The sequence below is a fragment of the Vicia villosa genome, linkage group LG2, assembly GCF_029867415.1.
Source record: "Vicia villosa cultivar HV-30 ecotype Madison, WI linkage group LG2, Vvil1.0, whole genome shotgun sequence".
NCBI lineage: Eukaryota > Viridiplantae > Streptophyta > Magnoliopsida > Fabales > Fabaceae > Vicia > Vicia villosa.
In genome coordinates, this window is record NC_081181.1 from 148,957,853 (window position 1) to 148,984,804 (window position 26,952).

The following is a 26,952-nucleotide window of genomic DNA, read 5'->3' on the forward strand; positions in this document are numbered from 1 at the left end:
TGAGTTGTGCTAATGGCTTTGAGCCACTAGGGGTTTTGCAAGACTCTCTAGGTGGCCTAAGCAAGGGTACATGATTATAGCATGGAACTTAAATGGGCTAAATAAGTTAGGCAAGCTAAAGGAGATTAGCTTCCGTCTCCTAAAGCTTAAGCCTACCATTGCCATTTTAATTGAAACAAGGATCAAGTTAAATAAGGCTAAGAGTATTTGAAATAAACTCCATCTTCCTAATAACTATGTGGACAATTGCCACTGCCATGACAATGGGAGAATATGATTGAGTGGGATAGCAACATAATTGACATAAAGCATATCCAAAGTTCCAATCAGTTCATTCATTGTGGAGTCTAGGATGTGCTTGTAGCTTTCAAATACTGGCTCACAACTGTGTATTCTCACAACCAGTTAGATAAAATAAGAACTCTATGGAAAGACATAGAGAATATTTACAACAGGCAACATGGTCCTTGGTGTGTGTTGGGTGATTTTAGCAATGTTGCAAAGGCTCAAGATATAATAGGTGGGCAAATTGTAACTGAAGCTGGGTATGATGACCTCCGGAATATGATGGTTACTAATGGCCTATGTGAGATGGACAACATAGGGGATTTCTTTACCTGGTCTAATAAATATGTGGTTGGCACGATCTATTCTAGAATAAACAGGGTTCTAGGGAATTTGGACTGGTTTCAAGACAATATGGACACTATATTGAAAATCCTTCCACCTAGTATCTCAGACCATGCCCTGTTGTGTGTTACTAACAAGGTACAGGTGAATAAAAATAAAGGTCACTTCAGATTTAGTATAAGCCTGGTTGATTTGGAAGGGTATGATGATGTGGTCAAAAGCTGTTGGAATAAACCTATCAGGGGCATCCCTATGATTATCTTGTCGAACAAGCTCAAGAGGCTTCAATACACCATGAAGAGATTCAACAAGCCTTTATCTGATGTTAAGCATAATCTTATCAAAGCTAGACAGGAGCTCAATAGAGCACAAACTAAGTTGATTTCTAACAGAATGAATTTGCAAAACATTGAGAAAATCAAGTATCTTACAGAGGAAGTTATTAAGAACAGTGATCTAGAAGAGAAGATACTTATGCAGAGAGATAAAATTGACTGGTTAAGCCTGGGAGATGGCAACAACTCCTTTTTTTATGCTAGTGTAAAATCTAAACAGAATACTAAGAGTATAAACATGTTGCAGCAGAGTGACGATACTATCTTGGAGACCCCCCTAAGATATTGAGAAAGAGGTTATGGAGTTCTATAGTAACTTGATGGGCAAAGAGGAGAAGAATCTGAACCACTTTGACATTGATGCTATGAGGAAAGGAAACTAGTTGAACATGGAGTAAAGGGCATTCCTGGTGGATAACATAACTATGCGAGAAATTGAAATAGCCCTTAATGGCATAAGTGAAAATAAAGCCCCTGGAAATGATGGGTATGGAGCTAAGTTTTTTAAAGCTACCTGGCACATTATGAAGAAGGATGTAATTGTTGCAGTTCTGAAATTCTTTGAGACTAGTAGATTGTACAAAGGTTTAAATAACACAATGGTAACACTTATATCCAAAAATGACAATGCAAAGCATGTGAAGGATTATAGACCTATAGCTGGGTGCATAACCTTCTACAAAATAATTGCCAAAATCATGATTGAGAGATTTGAGAAGGTTTTTCCTAGTATTATCAGCTCCTTCTAGGCAGCTTTTGTTCCTGGGGAGAATATCCACATCCATGTCCTACTAGCCTATGAGTTACTAAAGGATTATGGTAGGAAAGGTGGAACCCCTTGGGTGATGATGCAACTTGACCTGCAGAAGGCCTGTGAATTATCAATTGGAAGGCTATGGAATGCATTTTGAAAGAAGTTGGGATTCCAAGCCAATTCATACAATGGATCTAGGCAGGAGTATCTACTATCTCCTACATATTCAATATCAACGGTGTCTACTCTGATGTTATGCGGGCTAAGAGAGGAATTAGAAAATGGGATCCCATATCCCCTTTGCTTTTTGTAATCATTATGGAGTATATGCACAGGATAATGAACAAGATGTAGTTGGATGCAAACTTCAACCAACATGCCAAATATAAAAAGCTAGGCCTCACAAACCTGATATTTGCTGATGATGTATTTTTATTTTACAGAGGAGACATCCTATCTGTGCAAATGATGATGGATACGATCATAAGATTCTCAAAATCTACATGTTTAAAGGTAAATCCTTCTAAATGAAAAATGTATTTTGGAGGGACTGAGAATAGCAGTAAATAGGATTTAAGAAGGATAAATGGCTTTGAGGAAGGAACTTTACTAGTCAAGTACCTTGGAATGCCTCTAACCAGTAAGAAGCTCTCAATACATGCCGCTGGTGGAAAAAAAGTGAGCAGAATGAAACACTGGACCACCAAGTTTTTGAGTTATGCTGGTAGAATACAATTGGTGAAGAATGTATCATGTGTTATTGCCTTCTATTGGATGCAGAGTCTGCCTTTTCCAAAATTTGTCATCAAGAAAATATATTCTATTTGCAGGAGCTTCATATGGACTAGCAATTCTGAGATAAGTAGGAAAAGTCATGCAGCCTGGAATAGAGTTTGCAGCTCCAAGAAACAAGGGGGTGTGGCCATAATTAACTTGTATGTTTGGAATTCTGTCAATTTGCTAAAATGTCTGTGGAATATATGCAGGAAATCTGACAATATGTGGGTGAAATGGATCCATTCCTTTTACCTTAAAGGTGATAATATTCTACAGACTGATGTGAATAACAATAGTACTTGGATTCTTAAAGGTATTCTAAAACAGAGAAAGAGAGAGCATAGGACTGGTGCAACACCAATGAGACCAAGCCATTAATAAAATAAAGTTCCCCATGAAGATTTTGTTACTTTATACTGAATGATGATCACTATAGAGTGCCTTGGAGCAAGCTATTCTATTGCAATAAGGCAAGACCTAGAGCATGTATGGGTCTTTGGCTAGCCTCTCGCGAACCACGGGAGCGCCTAGCACCCAGAGGAGCAAAGCTAATTATCCTTTCAAGGTAAAGCGACACATAAAAAAGGGTTGGCCCGTCAAACGTCTATCATAGGAAGTTGGATACAAAAGTAGGATGAAGATATTCATGTTTCTACAAGATAGTAATTGTTTCTTGTGTAAAGAGGTATAGGAATCGATAGAGCATTAGTTTTTTGAGTGCAAAATCACCAATGCAATTTGGAGCAAAGTACTTGACTGGTTGGAAGTTCAACACAGACCGAAAGGCTAGCTGGATGAGATTAGATGAGTTATTGATATTACCAAAGGAAAGGGGTGGAAAGCATCTCTCATGAAGATAGCCATTGCAGAGGCAGTGTATATAGCATTTTGCAATATAGAAATACAATTTGTTTTGGAAGGGATGTGGATAATACAGACATAGAAAGAAAGATCATTGATAATATAGTGTATAGGGGTTGGCTCAATATCAAGCTTAAAGGTCATATTGCTAGTTTGATTATGTAATTGGTCTTTACTTTGTTTTAGTCTTGCTAGTTGGTTGGTTCGTAGGATCACCTTTGTACAGAAACTGTTTTTTGAATTAATATATATATCCCTCTTGATTCTAAAATATATATATTATAAAAAATATTTTTGATTAAATATTTTCTAAAATTAATTATATATTATTACTTGCACCCAAGAATATATCGTATATTTTATTTTTGGATTAATAATTTATTATAACATTTTTTATTTTAATATTTAAATTTATAACTACTATAAAACAGCCAACAACTTAACAAATAATTATATATAAAAATATAATTACCAAAACTATACCAAGAAATATAAAAAAATTAAACGTCGATACCAAAATAACCAACAACTCAACAAATAAATATATATATGACAATTAAAAAGAATATACCTAATTGAAGAAACAAAATAATTGGAGAAAAGCTTAATAGAAAAAAATCAAATATCATACACACTCACTACTACGAAAAACACATATAACAACTATTGCAAAAGACTTATAATAACGGTTAACAACCGTTGTCAGGTAGAGTATGGCTATAAGTGGGTTATTTACAATCACGGTCTATTGCATGTGGTACAAAACTGGATAGCATGTTACATACAACCACGGTTGTATTAAATAACTATTGCTGTATGTCTTTTATTAAAAAATGCAGCAGTAGAACAACAACAACAACAAAAAAACAAGAAGAAGAACTACAATAAAAATAACAACAACAACAACAAGAACAATAACAAAACAACAACAAGAACAACAATAATAATAACAACAACAACAACAACAATAACTAACATTGCTAACTTGAATCCATACTTTCCTTGCTTCATTCAAATTGGAGAAGAGATTATGAAGTTATGAAATTTGTTAATGAAGATATGATGTTTTTGAGTTTTGTTTAAGGAAGAAATAATATTTTCAAGTTTGGTTTAGTGGAGAAATAGTGTTTCGTAAATGAGAGATGAAGTTTGGAAGTAGAAGATAAGTTTCGTCTAAGTTGGAAGTTCATCTAAATTTTAGGTTTTACACGAATCACTAATAGTAGTGTCTTGAGCATTTATAATCACAAAATGGACGGCCAAGATTTGTTTAAGGACGGTGAAGAATCTCAATAAACACGCTACATACAATAACGGTTGTATTAAACAACCGTTGTTGTATGTATTTTAATAAAATATAAAAATGTTGCAGTAGAACAACAACACCAAGACTCGAACTCGTGACCATGCGCTACATACAACAATTGTTGTATTAAGCAACCGTTGTTATATGTATTTTAATAAATATAAAAAATGCAGCAGTAGAACAACAACAACAACAAGATTCGAACTCATGACCATGCACTACATATAACAACGGTTGTATTAAATAATCGTTGTTGTATGTATTTTAATAAAATGTTAAAAATACAGCAGTAGAGCAACAACATATCAAGATTCGAACTCATGACCATGAACCACTTTTAACCACGGTTGGAAGTTCCAACTGTGGTGAAAAGTGGGCTTAAAAATAAAGCGTCTAATTGAGTAGATTCTACCACGGTGAATCCTTTGGCTATGGTGAAATAAAATTTAGCGGCGTTACGAAAGATGCTTTTTGTACTAGTGACCTTTGAGTGAAGAACAAAATGGCTTTTGCAAAAATGGTGACAAATTGGGGAAAGGAAGAAGAAGGTGAGAGATTGGGGAAAAATTTTGTGTTTCGAGAGGGGGGGAGGGGATCTTGAAATTGGACAAGAAGGTGAGAGATTGGAGTAAAATGAAACCTTTTCTCTTGTACATCCCAAATTTTGATATATATAACCCGGATAAGGCCGATTTTCACACCATCAATTTAAGAATAGTCTTAACCCGTGTATTCCGGGCTTATTCCTTGCCGGGATGGACTCCCATCCCAGAATTTGAGGAGTCGTATTTGATAGTGCTCTGTCGTTACAAAAGGCCAACCGTACGGTCATGAATCCGTTAGAATGGTTAAAATGTTGTTACAAATAATTAAGATGAATCGGTTATAGTTTTTAATATGCATTAAACATATCTATGCTATATAAGGGGGTTTAAGGGCTATTCCAAAGGGAGAAGTGAATGAATAACACAGAAAGGAGTAGAGACAAATACGTGAAAACCTTGGGACCACCAACAATGGTGGTCCTTCATCCCTCCCCTAAAAACATCAAAATCTCATTGTGTTTGTGATCCCTCCTGACTCGCTTCGCCAAACCTACCATGTAAGATTCTCACAGAACGGTAGAATTTAAGTGACGTGAAAATCACTTCGCATCATAAATGTGTCTGTCAACCTTAATTTCACCGGTCAACTTTTACCACCAAAATCTTTTAATTTTAAATTAGCAACGTGATTTATATGACACTACAAAGTTTTCAAAAAATTTGGTCTTCCCCCACGTAAAAAGTTGCATTTCATTTTTTAATTATTTTAAATTTTGGGTAGCGACGTGTTTTGCACATCACTACAAAAGTTTTCAAAAAATTTAACCTTCCCCACGTGAAAACCTGAGTTTCATTTTTTAATTATTTTAAAAGGTTTGCAACGTGGTTTTTACGTGGCAAGGTACCTTTTTAGCGACATGATTTTCACGTCGCTATATCACGCGGCTAGAGACCAATTTTCTGATAGTGTACACTCTCTTTGGTTAGGGTTCACTCGTGCATGACGTTAAATTCATATGAACAATTTTTCATATGCTTTAAGTCATTCTTTTACCAGCTTGAGTTTGTTGAGACTTCTGTGAAGATTAAAATCTTTTAGTGAATTATCACTTAGCTTTAAGAGTAACCACACATGTGAATTTAGGCATCACATATTCTTCCAAAAATTTAAAACATTAATATGAGTCACATTACTTCACTACTACAAAATAGACCATTCGTAACACAATCTTATAGAGGTCTTTCTTTTATCCATGGTAATAACTCATTTTTGGGCTTTTTTATTTACTAAAATATATTTCACTACGGTCATAGTTAACAATCGTAGTAAAATGTACATGGAGTGAAAGGGTTTGAATCTCATCACCAACAATTTTTCATTCATTGTGACAAAATGGATATACCACCACAGTTCTATTAATCAACCATGGTGTGAAGTGCAATCATTTCATCATAATTTATAATATCAACTGTGCTGAAAGGTTTGACATATTTATATATAAGAAATTATCTCTCTTTTCAGCATATAACATATATTTCACTTGTCTCTCTCAAAACAAAATCATAACATCTATGTCACTCGTCTCTCTCATGGAAACCCCAACTTATGCAGCGAACTTGTCGTCTTCAAATCTTAGGAAATGGCTACTTTAAAGGTTCGTCTGCACAATAGTTTATGTTTCTAAAATTTTTTATCTATTATTATTTATGTTTCAATAACTTGTTTCATAATGTTTGAACTTTATGTTTGTTTTGACTCATAGGTAGGGATGGGTGAATGAAAAAAATTAACGAGAATGAAGTTAAAGTGAACGTTGCAAACTTGTGTGAAAGGCCCATAATGACATCCATTCAAAATTAACAAAAGTTTGCAGCTCTCATTTCAGCTTCATCCTCCTTTCATTTTGGATGTCATTATGGGACAAGTATGTTTTTGAAATATTTTATGAGTTGATATGTTGTTGTTGTTGTTATTAATAAAAGTTGTATATTGTTTAAGGTTTGTTGTTGATGAACGTTGTTGTTAATGTTTATTTAAAAGATGAGTTTATTATATTTTATGTGATTTGAGTGAGTTTCCAACACCATACCAAACTTTTTAAATTGCATTAGAAAATTATAATATGATAAGGAGCTTTTATCTGCATTCCACTCTTTAACAGTTAAAACTTGGTTTAATGCTTCTTCTTCTTCAACCTCCCCTTCTTTCACCTCTATTTTTGTTTGCAAAGTAAATAATATGTTGCAAAATAAACTAGAGGTGAAGGAAGAGGGCTTGAAGATCTAGGAGCACTAAATCAAGTTCTAACAATTAAAGAGAGAAAATATGGATAAGGAGTTGAAGAATTCTTATTTAGCATTGAACGTGTAACTTGTTATTCTAATATAACTTAATCTGTCATATTATAATGTTCTAGATCAAATTGAAAGGTTATATATTTAGTGAGCGTTGGCGAAATAAGCATTCCACACAATTTATAGTAAACTCAGTGTATATATCATAATAGTTGTTTAGAACAACCGTCGTTAAATGTTATGCATATATCACAACAGATGTTTGAAGTCACTGTTGTGATAGGTAGCACATTACTTGACTTATAATCACGGTCGCACGACCGTAGTGGAAAGCATCATACATACAACCACCTCTTACCTCACAACGGTTGGTCAGACGTTGTGGTATCCCTTTTCCAACCGTTGTAAAATGACTTTTACATAATAGTGCTTATATACTTTTAAACTACTATTTTTTTCATTTCATATTGTCTTGGATCAGCCCGAGGCTCAACCCTCCGAATTCCAAGACATCAAAGTCTCAAAGAGCAAAGTATACTAGGTGATGGATACGCTATAGAGGCGTAGAGGATCTAGTTAAGCAATCATCCACTATTCATTGGATGGGAAAATCTCACGTGATTGTTGTCACAAAGAAGGTTCTAGGATATCTAGATCCTAAACCCTAACAAATAATTCAGATTTAAGTACACATTATTCTAAATCTTTAATCTCTTGCTAATGTTTGCAAATGACTTAATCGTCATAATATTTGCATGTAAACCTCCTATTGAGTATTATACACGAATGACCATTGTCCTTGAATTCGTCGTTAAACCCAGTATCATCAACAAACTCTTCAAGATAAAAATTAATCAGAATTAAATTTTACTTTTAACTCATAACAAATCATCAAGACTTTGTACTCCTAATTATGAGGCCATAAATTATCCGTAGAGTTTAGCATAGGTAATAATTAATGGACATCTTTACTAACCAACTTGGATTAAAATATCATTCCAATCCCAATTTTTATATCTTGAAAGCCCGAAATTGAGACATCACTTAACAAAAAGTTGAACTTGTTTTGGTCATCAAGTTCACAGTAAGTAAGATAAGCTTGTAAGCTGCATACATTTATGATTTGATCTCACTTGTGTAAATATATTTGTGCATGATTTGATCTCACTTGTGCACCTTAAAAGTAACATGTTTTGGTATCCAAAAATGAAGTTAAACAAAATATATTACATGTACAGTGGCAGAGGTGGGGACCCATCCACCGCCCATAAACACGCAGTCTTAGATTGGATCCATTTTCTAAATCTAACCCTAACACTCTATAATTCCCTCTTTCTTTTCCTTTTCCTCATTCTTTCTTACCAACTTCAATTTCATTTCACTGCACTCTCCACACAACTCTCTCTCTATGTGGATGTAGATGAAAAATCACTTCAACAAGAACATGAATCATATACACAAAGATAGCAACAAGGAAAAGATATAAGAATCACAAGACAACACAACAATTCTAGTATTCTTTGTATATCTATTATTGCAAAGGAAAGTTTCATCATCAACTTCATTGAAGAAAGAGTATTCATCTCTCATCATATATCAATTAATGGATCAAATAACATCACATGGCCATTCACTTCCTCCACCTTTCCATACAGCAAGAGATCTTCATCTTCACCATCAACACCAACAGCAACAGCAACAACAGCAGCAGCAGCAGCAACACCATCAATTCCACACTTTACAGCAACAACATACCACAGATCAAGATGAACAAAGCGGAAGCAGCAGCGGCGGAGGACTCAACCTCACAAACCGTGAAGAAAACAGCAAGTTCAACGCCGATTTCAACGCGAAACTAGAATCCGGAGGAGGTTCCGGTGGCGATAACGATTCAATGACAAGAAGACCAAGAGGAAGACCAGCCGGATCCAAAAACAAACCAAAACCACCAATCATCATCACACGTGACAGCGCAAACGCCTTGAAAACTCACGTGATGGAAGTCGCAGACGGTTGCGACGTCGTTGAAAGTGTCAACAACTTCGCTAGACGCCGTCAGAGAGGCGTTTGCATCATGAGCGGAACCGGAACAGTCACCAACGTGACACTGAGGCAACCGGCTTCACCTGGAGCTGTAGTAACTCTTCACGGACGGTTCGAGATTTTGTCGCTGGCAGGATCGTTTCTTCCTCCGCCGGCTCCGCCTGCTGCTTCTGGTTTGACTATATATTTAGCCGGCGGACAAGGACAGGTTGTTGGCGGAAGTGTTGTGGGTGCTTTGATTGCTTCTGGACCTGTTGTTATCATGTCTGCTTCTTTTAGTAACGCTGCTTATGAGAGACTTCCTTTGGAAGATGATGATGGTTCTTCTTTGCAACAACTTCAAGGTGGTGGTGGTGGTTCTCCAAGTGGTGGTGGTGGTGGTGGTGGCGGTGGTGGAGTTCAACCTACACAGCTTTTAGGAGATTCAACTGCTCCACTTTTTCAAGCTATGCCTCCTCCTCCAAATTCTAATCTTAATCCTAATCTTCTCAATTCTGTTCAGATGCCTTCTGATAATTTCTGGCCAACCGGTCGATCTCCGTATTGACGACACGGCGAATGAGGTTTATTTCTTCTCGTATTCGAATTTGCTTTCATTTCTTTAGATTTTGTGTGTCATTTTGAATATTATATTAGGTTGTAGAAGGTGAGTTAATTTATGTTTGAATTTGAGACTGTAATTAAATTGATGCATCCTTATTCTATTCTATCTTGCGTGAGTTTGTTTAATTTGATTCTGTATTTTGTGATGGAATGGAATCTCAATAAATGGTGCATTTATGGTGAATGAAACAGTACAAGTTAGTAACTAGTACGAGGAAAGAACTCTCAAAGAACAGACAGCAAGTGTTTTCAAAGGTATTCTGTTGTTTTTGTACCTTTGATCATGCATTCACTTGGTCAAGTGATGTTTGAAAACTCACTTTTGCATGTTATTATTATTCGATGCATTTTTGTGAATTCAAGGTGAAGTTTTCTTCATTTTATTATTCAACATAGAAAACTTCTTTCAAGAGAATGTGTAATTGATCTAGGTTATACTTTGATTATTAGAATTAAAATAAAAAAGTGAAAATATATATAAAAATTCAAAAGATGTTGCAATTGTCTTCTTTAAATAAAGTGAGAATCTAGTGTAAGATTTTCTTTGACAAAAGGATCTAATGTATGATAATAAATGTTACTACCATTTTCTTTATATGTAATTATAATAAAATCTCCAAGAAGTTATAACAATTATTATTATTTATATCAAAATACTTTTATTTTAATAGGGAAGTAAATTATCTTTCTTCTTCAAGGATTGGAGTAGTTAAGATATATAAACTCTTTACCATTTAATCGTAAATTTAAGAAAATGTTTCAAATTGTTAGCATATAAAATAAACAAACTTCAACTTATATTAGTAAACTTAATTATCAGATGTATCTTAGAATTATTAATGCGACTTTGTCTCCTAATTAATGATCGGAGTGGTAGCAAGGGTGCATCTGAATCTTTGTGTAATGATGAATGTGTTGCATTTTTCTCTTTTATTGCTCAAATGTATTTGTTGGGTCTTTCTCTTCTGGATAGAAAGTTTACTTGATTTCAACCTTATAGTGGAATAGTTAGTAGACTTGGTCCTATTTTTCATCTCTAAGGGATGGTGGAGCTTATGGGGGATTGTTTCTCAATGGACTCTCCCAAGAGATGCTTCTGACCATTGCCCTATCATCTTAAAGTATGATAACGAGTATAGGGCAAAACTTTTTCGGTTTAATAATCATTGACTATCTCATGCTCAGTTTTCTGATCTAGTTCTGAATTCCTGATTCACTTCTCTAAATGAGGGTTGGAAGGCTTTTGCTTGTATGGGTAAGTTTAGACCCCTTAAGCTCACGCTCAAAGATTGGAATAAGTGTGTGTTTGGAGACTTGGATACTAAGATTGAGACTCTCTCATGAATGTTGTGTCTAATCTGGATTTGTTAGCCGATAATAATTCTCTTTCTACGAAGGAGTTATATATCATATCTAAATCCATTACTGATCTTTGGTATAAGCTTAGGGTGAAGTATTCTCAATTGAACCGAAGAGCTAGGGATAAATGACTTAAAGAAGGTGATAGAAACTGTGATTTTTTTCCATGCCTCGAATTAAATGTAGGAACAGAAGAATGTTATTCATCCTATTAAGAAAGTCGAGGATTGATTGAGGGATGGTTGAGAATCAGCAGGAGGTTGTCTCATTTTTTCTGAAAGGTTTAAATAACTGGAGGTTGTGCGCCCTTGGCTTGACGGGGTGTCCTTCAGATCCCCCTTTGAGGGGGATAATGTGGCCCTAACATCTCCTTTCTAGCTTGAGGAATTATATGGGGTGGTGTCCTAGTGTAATGGGGATAAAAGTCAGAGGCATGATGGTTTCAACTTTTCATTTTGTAAGAGGTTTTGAAATCTTTTGAGGCAGATTTGGGGGATTATGTTTGATGAGTTTCACTTATTTGTTTCTTTTCCTTATAGTTTCTCCCATTTTTTGTGACTTTCATTCGTAAAATTAAGATTCTCGCTACTTTTGGTGATTTTCGACCAACTTATTTGGTTAGATCCCTTTATAAGCTCGTAGCGAACATTCTGCCTAAGAGGTTGGGAGTGGTGATGAACAAGATGATTTGCCCCAATCATTGAGCTTTCCTAAAAAGGAGAATGTTATTCAATGGGGTCATGGAGGTTAATGAGGTTATTGGCTTATCTAAGCTAACCAAGAAGGCTTTCCTTATTTTCAAATTAGATATTGAGAAGGCATTTAGTTTAGTGAGCTGGAGATTTCTGGATTATATTCTTACCAGATTCAACTTTGATAAGTAGAGATCCTGGATCAAAGTTTGTGTCTTTTCCCACAACTTAACCATGGTGGTAACGGTTCCCCAACTCTTGATTAATATTCAAATAAAGTTGAAGAAGAGAGATCCCCTAGCCCGTATTCTCTTCCTCCTTGTGGCTGAAGAACTTAGTGGATTAATTCAACAGGCTTCTAATCTTAGCCTTTCTACTGGATTTTGGACCCTCTGACTTGAAGGACTCGCATCTTCAGTATGTTGATGACACCTTAACCTTGGTTGAGCCTTTGGTCAAGATTTTATGGACTATTAAATCCAGATTTAACGGTTTTGAGATCATCTCCGGTCTAGGGGTCGATTTCCATAAGAGTATCCTGATTGGTTTACATGTTGACTCCTCGTTCCTCCAAATCCCGGAGGATTTTTTGTATTGTAAGATGAATCTATTCAGTTCCGGTATCTTGGGTTTCCAATTTGAGTTAAGCTGGAGATGGAATCAACTTGGGAACCTTTGTTAGATCTGATCTAAAAAAATATTTCCCACTTGGTCTCATAAGTATGTTTGTTTATGGAACATGGTTATTCTTCTTTACTCAATGCTTAAGGTTATTCTTGTTTTCTTTCTTTCCTTTCTTAATTTTCCTGTGAACGTGTGGAAAAAGTTAGTTAGGATTCAAATGAGATTTCTTTAGGGAGGGGTGAAAGGGATTTCTAAAATTCCTTCAGTTATATGGTCGTAAGTTTGTGAGCCTAAAAAGTATGGGGCCTAGGCATTAAAGATATTCAACGGGTGAATATTGCTCTTCTCGCTAAATGGATATGGAAATTATTATCGGGTTCTAAGTTCCTCTACAATCTCCTCTTGGTGTGCTAATAGCTCATCTGATCGTCAAATGATCTCTTTTTGGTGGAAAGGAGTGTCTCTTCTCGATTCCAAGAAAGATGATCAGTAATTGGTTTGAACTTTGGTTAGGTAAGAAGTTTGGGTCTAGTCATTTGACCTATTTTTGGGAAGATCCTTCGCTAGGCAGTATTCATCTCATGATCATATTTTAGAGACTTTTCTCTATTTCTCAAATTTCTAAAGGGATGGTAGCTAAGGTTCGGAGGTGTGTTCAAGAGGTTATGTCTTAGGACCTTAGACAAGGAACCATTCTTCGTGCATGAAGAACCACTTTTAGCATAGTTCTTTTCAGTTCTCTAAGAGGTTCATCTTAATATAGAGTTTGACAAGTGGTTTAGAGATATAATAGAGAGCAACTGATCCTTCTATGTGTTTTATATTTATCATGCTTAGTCTAATGTTAGTCCTATCTCTAAGGAGGCTAAAGTGAATGTTTTCCCAATCCTCCCTCCAATTTAGAAAAGTTGATCCCCCTCGTAGGTGGTTTTTTTCCTGGAAACTTCTACCCGATATATTTTGTCTAAGAAGATTTTATTCAAGAGGAATGTTATCAATGATATTGACGGGACCTTATGTGTTCTTTGTGGGAATTAGATTGAGTCGACATCCCATATGTTTGTGACCAGTAGTTTAGTTTCCAAGGTTTAGTATAGAGTCTTTAAGTGGTTATGGGTTCTTTCGATTTTTCGTAGGGATGTTATATTACTTTTTGAATTTTTCCTTTCTCTAAGTCCTAAGGCTAAGTTTAGGAGTAGGTTCATTATGATTTGGCATTTAGTGATATGGACTATCTGGGTTGTCTGAAATGATAAACTTGTTGCCGGTTCGTCAACAAATGTGAAAGAGGTGAAGAATAAGAGTTTTTGGCTTGGAGTTGGTTTTTTAGCAGATCACCTCAGACCCCTCTCTCCTTCAATGATTTACTTCAGAACTCTATCATGTATCTGAATCAATAGCGGATTGAGGGTCTAGTCTGGCTCATTGGCTTGTAGTTTTTTTTTTTTGGATTTTTTGGTGGTTTTTGTTCATGGTTGTGGGTTTGGTGGTTGCGCACTAGCACGACTCTTGCTGGGAGGTGGCCTGTTAAGGGTGTAACAGCTGATTTTTCCTATTTTCTTTTGTCATGTTTTATTAATCGATGGTTGTTGTAGCTTCTTTTATTCTTCTTTTTGTCTTTATCATTGTGTTGTGCTACTGTTTTTGTGGGTTCGACACTTCGTGTTTCCAATGACCATTTCTATTTTTTGTGGCTTTTATGTTATCTATTTATAATTTAGTATTTGACTATTAAAAAAAATTATTTACAGTATTCAAAATATAAAACTAAATTTTTAGATATGTATTTTAAAAGTATAAAGAATAAAATATTGCTCATGTTATCTAGTTTTTTCTATTTATTTTTTTTGGTTTTAAGGAGGGGATAGGTATTTTTAGAAGAAAAATAATAAAGTGGAAATAAAAAAGGTTTTGGAAGAAGAGAATTTTAAAGAATATTTTTTTACAATAATTATTTTAAGGTAGGAGATCTAAAAAAATGAGTTGAACGAAGTTTGCTACAATAGACCCACTTGTTTTTATGAAGGTCTATTTTAGCAATATGCACCTTAGGGTGTATTTAATTATTTTTTTAGTTAAAATTTACTAAAACAGACCTTCATAAAATTAAGTGGGTGTATTATAGCAAATCTCTGTAGAGGTTGCTATAATACACCCACTTATTTTTATGAAGGTCTATTTTAGCAAACATGCACCTTAAGGTGCATTTAACCATTTTGTAGTTAAAGCTTGCTAAAATAGACCTTCATAAAAACAAGTGGGTCTATTGTAGCAAAACCCATATATATATATATATATATATATATATATATATATATATATATATATATATATATATATATATATATATATATATATAATATATATATTAATAATAAGTATTACTTTACTATTTTATATAAAAATATTATACATTAAAATATTATTTATAAAAAAAATATTTATACATTTTTTTTATGTCTTTTATTAAAAATATTTGTAAGACTTTGTTTGAGAATTTAAAGAGGGTAAATAGAGTTTTAGAAGAGAAAATTTTGAGATATAAATAAAATAAAAATAATATTTTTTGAGAGGTTGATTTTGTTTTTTTTTTAATAAAGACAATTTATTGAATAAAAAAAGAAAAATAAAAAAGGATAAGAGGACATAAAACTCAATGCATAAAAAATTAGTAAAAATGATAGTTGGACATGTTTGATCTATCTCTCAAAAAACTTTCAAAAGCGCAAATAAAAAGTGAATTACACCAAGTGTTATAATCAACAATAAAAAATTGCATTGACTAATTTATCTGCTCATATATTTTTCTTTCTTAAAATGTGAGATATCTAAAATCTAAAGAAGCATATTGTGTGTAAAATATTTTTCCATTTAATTAAAAGATGTCAATTAACAATATTCAAATTAGAAAATGCACGAATGACCGACATCGAGTCAATTTCAAGCCAAAGATTTCTCTGATTCTTTATGTTAGCATGTTTGATATAGCAATCATGATTTCATACAATTCAGCTTGTATAAATGTGCAAACTCCAATCATAGCTGAGAAACCTCCAAAAAATGTTCCTAAATATGTCACCACAAGTTGATATTCCATAATTTCTTCTAGAAAGATTGATTTTATATAAAATAATAAATAATTTTTATCATTAATATATTTTTGATTTTTAAAATATTATAATAATATTGATTATATATAATTGATGAATTTATATAAGTTCTCTAAAATTCCCTACCAATACAATTTTTAAATTTCTAAATTAAAATATTTTTGTATTATAAATAAAATGAATTTATCGTAACAATTTCCATCTAAATTTCTCAATTCTTTTAACTCCATTCCTTTTTTTTAAAAGACATTTTTCTCTACTCCTTTCTAAACTCCCGAGCAATTAAAAATATAAAACATTGAGAATATTCAAATTTTAAAACTTTTTTTACATATATATTTTGACACTCTTTTTATATATTTAATTAAATATTTAAAAAATAATAATTTTTAATTATTAAAAGAAAAAACATCTTCTACTAAAGAAAGAAGTTACACAATTCTTTTTTATATTTATTCTAACATCCGTGTCTACCATAACATTAAAATATTTTAATTATATATATATATATATATATATATATATATATATATATATATATATATATATATATATATATATATATAATTTATTTTATTTTAATCATGTTAATCGAGGTCATTATAAATCGATTAGAGAAAGAACAAGTATACTCCTTTGATTTTTGAAGAAATCATTTCCATTCAAATGAGATATATTTATCTTCTAAGACCTCATCGTAAATTGGCAATCCTAAAAACATAAAATTATTTTCGTATTTCTATAAATAGCACACCACTAATGTCAAATCATAAAAATACCACCTCTAAACCTAGTCAACTCTCCTTAGGAGAATAAAAATCTCAAATAGAGACCAAATATCACTTAGTAAGACAACTACTACCCTTCTCAGCCAATGAAAAATCATATACACATGGATAAAGAAATTGAACAAGTGACAAGGGGAAGACCGACTCTAAAAAACCTAGCACATAATCCACAAGAAAGACTAAGACCAACAGACCCTAAAATAGCATGATTGATATATCCAGATTCTCTCTAATCGAAATCTTATCTAAGAAAACTTGTCAAGAAAAAATTACTACTTTGGGCTATTCGGGAGGTCAAACACACAAGGAAGCCTTTTACTATTAGAGTATTTTTTCTTTATGAGCAACTCATTTTTGTGAGAGACACTCACCCAAAATCTTAAGGTGATATGTGAGTCAGTTCTCTCACTTATAAATGTTCAAGTCTCCATATTTCTAACCAATGTGAAATTTATCTATACTACTCGCACTTGTTATTCTCGACACAGTTTTGAAAGAGTCCAATTATTCCAAGTGAAAGCTAACTAACGACGTAAACTAGTGGTAAGAAATAAATAGATACATGAGATTCAAAAAAGTTGTAATAGACAAAAACGACATTGTAGATACTACGCAGATCAAATTCCAATCTAATATTTTATTCAAGATCATAATGTCGTAATTTGAATTTAAAAATAAAGTTTATCTGATATGCGCAATATTTTTTTTAATTGAAAAGAGAACTAAGGGTTAAAAATCTGATTATAAAAAGAGACGAGACAAAGCTCAAAACAAAAAGATTACAATTCAATTGAATTACGATAAATAATGATAAATAATGCAAAAGCAACCTGATTACAATCCAATATTTTTACGCAATATGATAATAAAATTCATTGGTGTAAAAAAAATGTAAACATTCAAGGGTTTTTATAGCCACATGTAAATAAACTATATATAAAAAATATTTTTTTAATTATGTGCAATCAATTTTTTTAAATTATTTCTTTCAACTTAAATATTTTATTTTCCCAATTATTAACAACTATCTTTATATCACAAATTAGGAAAACATTATTTTTGTGTGTTTATCCTTTTGATTGAGTACATTGTATAGAGGAGTAGTATGAAAGAAGAAGATAAACATGTTTGTGAATTGGCTCACACATGCACTGTCTGATTGAAGCTCTTTTTCGAGGCAGTCACCCACACTTTCATTTAAAGGCAACGTTAATCAAGGCAACAAGGTTACCTGCGTTACATGCAACTTGTCTCCCCCCTCTCTCTCTCTCTTACCACTACATAACTTCATACTGTAGTAAACCCTAACAGTGTTCATATCATATTTGAAACAATTTTAAGGTAAAATTTTCAACTGATTTAAAAATTATAAAATAACATGTGATTCAGTTTAGATGTTCTTTTAATCTTTTAAACCTTCACAAGTTCAATCCAACCTAACTGAATTAAAAGATAAACTTATCGTTTTGGCATATATTTAAATGTTTTATTGTATCGTTTGTACTATGATTCTTTCCCATTAATTATATATTTTTGTTTCTTCCACTTACTTGCATTATTAAAATGTTTTGACATATCCATTGTTTTCAAGTCCCTCTAAATTATGCTTCCCTATGTGTCCTGCACTAGTTGCTTATATTTTATTAAGGTAAAAAGGAAACAACTTTTCGTTATTGAGTCAATTTTATAATCTTATTGTTGACATGAGAACACATGCATTTTTAATTAGAATAAATTATCAGTTTAATTAAGCTTTAAACTATAAATATCTTATCAATTTTATTTTTAGTTATTAAAATTAATTAAAAGCTCTTTAAGCAAATTTTAAAACTAAAAGGAGTCTCAATCCTAACATGTATAGACATATCAATGCGCAAGTTTGGGTTCGTATATCAGGATTAACGCAAGAGTGTATGAGGCTAAAAATCATCTTTGCAAATGCAAACAGAATGGATACTATGATATGCTTAGACAATAACAACCATCAGTCTTGTTTGATTGAAACTTTGGTCATTATATGCTCGAATTCTAATTGAAATTGATTTGTCCATCAAACTTAAAGATAGGTTTTGGTGGAAAGAACAGATTTTGATTTCTTTGTTGGAAATGAATATAAGAAGATCTCTAACTTTTGTAACTATTACAAGAATGTTAGACTCTATCTATGAGTGTATAAAGACTAGAACTACTAGAATTAGAAAACAAGACAAAGATAATAATCCAAAAGCCAAGAGGACACCAAAAAAGTACCAAGTCAAAATAAAGCCAATGGGTACTAAATAAACCTTGATTAGTGACGTGATTTTCATGTTAATGTGGAAAATCACGTCACAATCCAAATTTTGCGACATGAACGTATACACTGTAGGGAAATGCGTGGCAATTTAGTAGTGACATGAATTTTAAATTATTAATTAGTGACATGAAAAACACGTCGCAACTTTATGCACAAATACCAACCCCAATTTCTGTCCCAGCAAACAAGCCAAAGAAAACAGGGAATTTTAGTGAGTAGTGACGTGAAATAAATGCCACAATGTTGCGACGTGAATATAACGTCTCTCCCCAACGAACTTTTTTTTAATATCAAGAGGTTGCGACGTGGTCTACATGTCACTATTTTGTGACATGTAAACCACGTCACTATTTTGTGACATGTAAATCACGTCACTAATATTATTCTTTTAAAAATAAAATTTGAATACTATTAATAAAAAATATTTTATTATTATTTTTATTCAAAATTAATAAATATTAATAAAAATAATAAATAAATATAATAAATAAAAATTATAATATAATAATAAATTATAATATAATAATAAATTATAATATAATAATAAATAAAATATGATTAATAAACAAAATATAAATTAAAATTAAATGTAATATCCTACACAATTTCAAATTTTAAATTAAAATTAAAATAAAACTAATCCTAAGGGGCTTCTGGGTCGGGAAAAACATCAAGGTTAATATCATCATCATTCTCCATCCACGGGTGCACCACCAACTCCTACGTTTCCACCAAACGTTTGATTACTGCTTCCCTGTTGGAATTGCATAAATAACCGCATTTGCTCCTCCATTTCTGCTTTCCTCTTCGTCATTGCCTCTATTTGTCGTTGTTGCTCCTCCATTTAGGCTTTAAGCGCCACCTCATATTGTGCTGACTCGCGTCTCGCTTCAGTTAGCGCCAATTGTCTTATTATTTTCATTTGTGGTGTCAATTGTGCTGGATGTGACGATCATTCCCCATCTCTAACCCTTTAAAATAAAGTTCTATCCTCATTTCTCAAGCTACACGCCAAATTGTGGTGGATTTATTGTTGCTGCGGGAGGAGGTTTACTTGGTATCATTCTAATAGGTCTCAATGAATAGGTTGGACAGCATTCTCCTTTCGACAAGGTGAAAGGAGGAGTGGGGTCAAGGTAGCTGGTGGACTTTCGCCCAAGCCTTTTAAGTTAAATAATTTATGGTCGAAGGATTTTAATGTTAAGAAAGTGGTCTGTGAGTCTTGGAAGGTAAAGGTTCGAGAGGGTTGGATGCTTGTAGGTTTAAGGAAAAGTTGAAAGTTCTTAAAGGGATTTTTAAGGTTTGAAATATGGAGGTATTCGGTGATTTGGATGTTAAAACTAAGGTTTGCTCCGAAAAGCTCAGAGTCTAGAGTTAAGGGTGGAGATGGTGACACTTTCTCATGAGGAGCTGGTATATAGATTGCAAGTTTGTTAGGAGTTATGGGATCTCATCCTATGTTGTGACTCACCGATTTTTCTAGAGATCCATATTGACTTGGATGTAGGAGGGATATGTTAATACATGGTTCCTCCATGCTTGTGTTAAGCAGATGACTAAGAGGAATAGTTTGGTGGCCTTTTGTATGAGAGGCCATTTGGGTGGATAAAGTTCTTGAGGCCCAGGGAGAGATTTCTAGGTTCTTTAGGGAGTATTCTTCTGAGTTTGAGGTCCTTAGGCCAACCATTGACGTGGTTTTTCTGTCGCGTCTCTCCTTAGCAAAGGCTGAGTCCCTTTTTGTTAGGTTTTTGCCTTCCGAACTGGATGATGTGATTGCTGATATGGATGGATCTAAGAGTCCAAGTTCGGATGGGTTCAATTTCTTTTTCTATAAGAGATTTGTGAGTTAGTTAAGGGGGAGGAATATGTGATGTTCAACAAGTTTTTCAGAGCTCGGTGTGGCCAAGAGTTTGATGTCTTTTTCCGTCGCTCTTATTTCGAATATTGAGACTCCTTTGAAGTTGGGCAATGTTAGGCCTATTTCTCTTCTTGTCTCGTTGTATAAGATGGTGGCTAAGGTGTTTACTGCTAGGCTAGTCGGGGTCACGGGGAAGCTTATCTCCCTGAAGCAATTGATCTTTCTTAAGGGGGACAGTTGGTGGGCAGAGTGGTTTCTCTTAACGAGATTTTAAACTATGATAAGAAGTTTTAAAAAGAACGTTTGGTGTTTAAGGTAGATTTTGAGAAAGCCTACGACTCAGTTAGTTGGTATTTCCTAGGGCAGATGGAGTCGGTTGATCATCTATTTATGTTGTGTGAGGTTTCTTCAGCAATATGGTATAGAGATATTAGGTGGGTGGGGAGGCCTAGTCCTTTTTCACCGTCGGTTTTAGGGGTTCGAACTATGTTAGGGTCTGGATCAAGGGAAAAAGACATCTTTAGGCTTGATCTCAATTAGGCATTATATGGTCTGGAGTATCTGCAAAATGGGAAACAAAGTTATTTTTGGTTGGGAAAGCTTATCGATATATTATTGGATGTTCTCGATTATTAGCTTGGCATGGAAGTAGGTACATGCATATACTCTAGGCTTTTTTATTTCTCTAGTTGATTGGGAGCGAGGCCCACTCACTTGGCTAGGCATCTAGGGGTGTGTTGGGTGGTCAGCTTCCTTCATTTTGTTTTTGTTTTTGCAAGTGGTGGTGTCTTCCTTCTTCTACATTGTTTTCTTTAGAGGTATGTTGTCTCTTAGACTTTAGTATAGATCTTTTTTAGGCAGTGAGCTACTTTAGTCAATCACGAGGAGGTGGTGGTTTTCTCTCTCTAGTGTTTTTTTTTTAGTGTTGTGTTGGTTTTGTTGTTGAGTTGTTGGGCTTGGTTTTTGGGTTGGTGTTGCATGTGTTTGTTCTAATTTCTTCCGACCTTTGTTTTTTTATCAATTTTGTTGTTTCTAAGCACAACTTATGCTCGGGTTATATCATGTACTCTTTCCTTCTTTTTCTTTATTATTTTGATTTGCTTTGCTATTTAAAAAATCTTGATTTAGTTAGGACTAATGAGCATGTCGACGAGAAACTAGTTATGATGTTTGATATGATGAGGTGCATCAAATGAAAGAATTATATTAAGAGGTTGATTGATAAGTGCCAAATTGTAGTTATTTTGTGTATAGGTTTGCGGCTTTTATCTTCTCTTTTTCCTCAATTAATACACGTTTTAGTGTATATTCCATACAATACGCATACTTTGTATTTAATCGAGTTTTTTATTCATTTATGTACCGACTAATAGTTTTTCATTCATTTTTGTAGGTATTTGAGCATGTATGAAGCATTGAGTAATAAAGCTTCAAAGATGCAATTTTGGATCAATAACAGAAGAAGCAAATGAAGAGAATAAGAAGATGCTTCTGGTGTGAGTCTCCCGGCAAAGCAATTGGCTCGCCGAGCGAGCGTTGGAAAATTATGGTCTTGCTTCTGCCTTGGGCCGCCTCTTGGTCGCCGGGCGGAAGAAGAAGGAGTCGCCGGGCGAGGCATTTCGTTCGTCGGGCGAAAGAAGATATTTTGCCAGCTTATTGATGTGGCAGAGACTGTGTGGCCAGGAATAAAGGTTTCGCCGGGTGAAAGTCGTGTAGCAGACTTTGTTTATATTATAATTTCATTTCATTTTAGGTTTTGTGTGGTTGGTTTTGGGGATTTTTGTGCTCCCATGCCAATTCCACCCAGTTTTCTCTATGATTAGCTTAGATAAAAACTTTGGGTCGTGCCTTTGGTGATTCGGAGGTGGATTGCTCATCAACCGACACTGACAAACTGGAAGATTTATAGTTTTATCTCTATTTCTCTCTATGTATTTCTCTTAGTTGGGTTTTGTATATATATATATATATATATATATATATATATTCTTTGAACTCATGTATATTTGTCGCCCGTGGCATTATATAAAGCTTACTTTATAAATCCTTGTTGATTGTTGTCTTAGATTTTTGCTCTGTGTTGGGGATTTGGATTGTTTTTAGAGATAGACTTCTTGAATCCTTATCTAGGATGATTATCTGTTAGTTTCTGGATTTTAGAGATAGATTTGGGGCTAGCAATCTTTATCGGTTTCGAAGCTTAATGCTTTCGTGTTGGTTGTTTCGGTTGAGAGATCATTAATATGATTGATATGGATGTCAGCTGTATTGTTGAGGTGTGCAGAGAGATCGTCGCCGAGATGATATAGTAGTTCTCTCTACTTTGGGTTAGAAGTGACTTAGAGTGTGAGCAATGTCGGATGACATTGACAAGTATTGTAGGTTGAGTGTAACTGGTCGATAAGTTTAAGTTTGTGAGAAGTAGATTATATACCAGGCTTGATAAGCCTCTTCTTTCCGAAGAATGAATTATTTTGTGTTAATATTTACTTTTGCGTTTTCACATTTAAATTCATTCAAAATCAAACTCATAACTATGGAAAATATTGAACGGAAGTTCAATGCACTAGTCCATGTGGAGACGATAATTTCCCGGATAAATACTTCCAAAACTTTTGTTGCTTGTCGCTTTACTGCATCAACAAAATGGTGCCGTTTCCGGGGATTGGTGTTTTATTGAATTTGCATCGCAATAGTCTCTTGGTTTTGAGTTTTGTATATATCGCACATATTGTATATTCTCACTTGTTTATATTGATACTTGTGTATGTTTACTACATTTGTACGTGTTTTCTTATACTTGTGAATTTGTTATATTATTGTTTGTTTCCTTTCACGTTTGCTTGTGTATGGTTAGGAATCACTGGGCGAAAGTAACTTGGAGAGGCGTTCTTAAATAATAGGCGTCGAGCTTACGACGTAAAACAAGCATGTTTATTTTTTTTTTAGTTTTTGTTTAGTTTAGGTAGTGTGATGCAATTGTCTAAACAAATTTAGATCGGGTCAGTTCTTAAATTTCAAATCTTCACTTTTAAATTTGTTTAGACAATTTCATCTGGTCTTTTAGTTTGTGTATATTAATAGTTTTTGTGTTTGCCTTTGAGCTTGTTTTGAGTAGCTTGAGGAATTTGAGGTGATTTTCCATGTTGGTCGTTTCAACAAGCGAGTGTATGGTAATGATTTTGTTAAAGTTTTGTACACGTTCAAGGTATGTGTTTATCGCTTTCTAGACTATAGCATATTCATGTTACGTAGGTTTTTTTACAATTTTTATGTCATTCATTCTTCCGTATACTTGTTCGTTTGTGAATCACTATAGTTCCTACCCTTTTTGTGAGGTAGCTTTCCATTGTTCACATATGTTGGAGACCACAATTCTTGTTATAACTGGATTTTATTATGCTTAATCTTTTGTTTGTGTTGATTATATGATGCATGAAAGTGATCAAGGCATTTTTGTTCCATTTTGAGCACAACTATCTTAGCCAAATAGTCTTTTCACCTTGTGAGTGTGTGATCATTAGTAACCCCTTTGAGCTTTTTGTCAACATTCATGTTATTTTTGAACTTAATGCTTGTCTATGAGTGTTTGGTTTTCCTTTTTGTATGGATGTTGATTTATTTTTTCTTGAACCCTTAACTTATGTTGTTGTATGAATTTTTACCTTGCCTTAGAAAGTAGGGAGTATTCATATTATGATGTGGTTGAATTCAAGTTGGGGAGAGAATGGTTGTGCACTTATCGGTTTGAATGCTTTGAGGTTGAGGCTGAGAAAAAGAAAAGAAAAGAAAAAAATGTGAAAAAGAAGTAAAAAGAAAAAGAAAGAAAAAAGAGAAAAGTTTTGAAAAAGAAAAAGAAAAATAGTATGAAATAATGTGGTGTTAATAAGTTTGTGTTTTGGTGTAACAATTTGAGATTCGGATGAAGTATATGATCGAGATTTCGTTGTTTGAGCTTTTGTGAGTTGATCACTCCCTCAGGTTTTGGCAAAAAAAATTTATTTTTTTCGATTAGCCTTGGGACTTATCCCTTGTTTGTTCACCCGACCACGATACAACCTTGAAAAGCCCTTGTGATTCGTGCATTTGTATCTTTAATACGATTTTTGGATGACGGCATAATTTAGTCTTTTGTTTGCAAGATTGTTGGATGAGTGAAAATACCCCATTTTTGTGTTTTTCATCTTCCGATGATTGTGTGCTAGGTGGATTCATTTTTGAACTAGTGTTGTTTTAGAATGTTTGGCATATTCTTTGTATTTAGCATTTGTGTCATGTTTATGTTATCGTCGTAGTTTAGTGGAAAGGATTTACTTTGTGTGTACCGTTTTGCATTTGAATCATATATTTGTTTCCTTTTTTCAAAACTTGTTGATTTGTGATTTTTGGATTTTTTGCGTTTGTTTCCTTGAGTTATTTGATTCTTGTTTAGGGACAAACAAGTTTAAGTCGGAGAGAGTTTGATAAGTGCCAAATTATAGTTATTTTGTGTATAGTTTTGCGGCACTTATCTTCTCTTTTTCATCAATTTAGACGTGTTTTAGTGTATATTCCATACAATACGTATACTTTGTATTTAATCAAGTTTTTTATTCATTTATGTACCGACTAATAGTTTTTCATTCGCTTTTATAGGTATTTGAGCATGTATGGAGCATTGAGTAATAAAGCTTCAAAGATGCAATTTTGGATCAATAACAGAAGAAGCAAATGAAGAAAATAAGAAGATGCTTTTGGTGTGAGTCGCCCGACGAAGCAATTGGCTCGCCAGGCGAGCGCTGGAAAATTATGGTCTTGCTTCTGCCTTGGGCCGCTTCTTGGTCGCCGGGCAAAAGAATATTGAGTCGCTGGGCAAGGCATTTCATTTGTCGGGCGAAAGAAGATATTTTGCCAGCTTATAGACGTGGCAGAGGCTGTGTGGCCAGGAATAAAGGTTTCGTCGGGCGGAGCAATTGGCTCGTCAGGCGAAAGTCGCGTAGCAGACTTTGTTTATATTTCAATTTCATTTCATTTTAGGTTTTGTCTGGTTGGTTTTGGGGATTTTTGTGCTCCCATGCCGATTCCACCCATTTTTCTCTAAGATTAGCTTAGATAACAACTTTGGGTCGTGCATTTGGTGATTCGGAGGTGGATTGCTCATCAATCGACGCTGACAAATCGAAAGATTTATGGTTTTATCTCTATTTCTCTCTATGTATTTCTCTTAGTTGAGGTGTGCTAAGAGATCGTCGCCGAGATGATATAGTAGTTCTCTCTACTTTGGGTTAGAAATGACTTAGAGTGTGAGCGATGCCGGATGACATTGACAAGTATTGTAGGTTGAGTGTAACTGGTCGATAAGTTTAAGTTTGTGAGAAGTAGATTATATACCAGGCTTGATAAGTCTCTTCTTTCTGAAGAATGAATTCTTTTGTGTTAATATGTACTTTTGCATTTTCATATTTAAATTCATTCAAAACCAAACTTATAACTATGGAAACTGTTGAACGACAGTTCAATGCAATAGTCCCTGTGGAGACATGAATTTCCCGGATAAATACTTCCAAAACTTTTGTTGCTTGCCGCCGCATCAACATTGATACTCCCATTATTACTTACAATAATTTCACACGTGATAATAATGGGCCTCTCAAATAACACCAATCCATTTCAAAAAGATGTTGCTACACTTTAAAAACCTCCTCGCAAAGTTGAATAAAACATCAATTTTGGTTTTTAAACTACTCCCTCCATCCTAATATATAAGAATAAAATAATAAATATCACATTTAATAAGAAAAGTTAAACATAATAATTTGAATTACGATTTTTTATATTTTTCTTGGAATAGGTTTCATAGAAAGATGTTAAAATAATTTTATTTAATTATTAATCATGGAAAAGATGAATGAGAGAGAGAGAGGGAGAGAGGGGGAGAGAGAGAGAGAGATAATTAAATGCAATTTGCTTTAAATTTCATATTAAAAAGATATTTTTCAAACATAATGATTAAATAAAATAAAAGTTTTTTTGCTTATGATAATCATACTGGTGAGGAAAGAATAAAAACTCACAAATAGCATCTCTAAGAATAATA

General features: G+C 33.7%; 1 protein-coding gene across 1 annotated transcript; it reads left to right on the forward strand.

Annotated features, from left to right (window-relative positions):
- Positions 1-8,766: 8,766 nt before the first annotated feature.
- Positions 8,767-14,743, forward strand: LOC131652408 (AT-hook motif nuclear-localized protein 26). The gene has a single exon (XM_058922256.1). The coding sequence runs from the start codon at positions 9,107-9,109 to the stop codon at positions 10,091-10,093; it is 987 nt and encodes a 328-aa protein (XP_058778239.1). The 5' UTR covers positions 8,767-9,106; the 3' UTR covers positions 10,094-14,743.
- Positions 14,744-26,952: the final 12,209 nt, after the last annotated feature.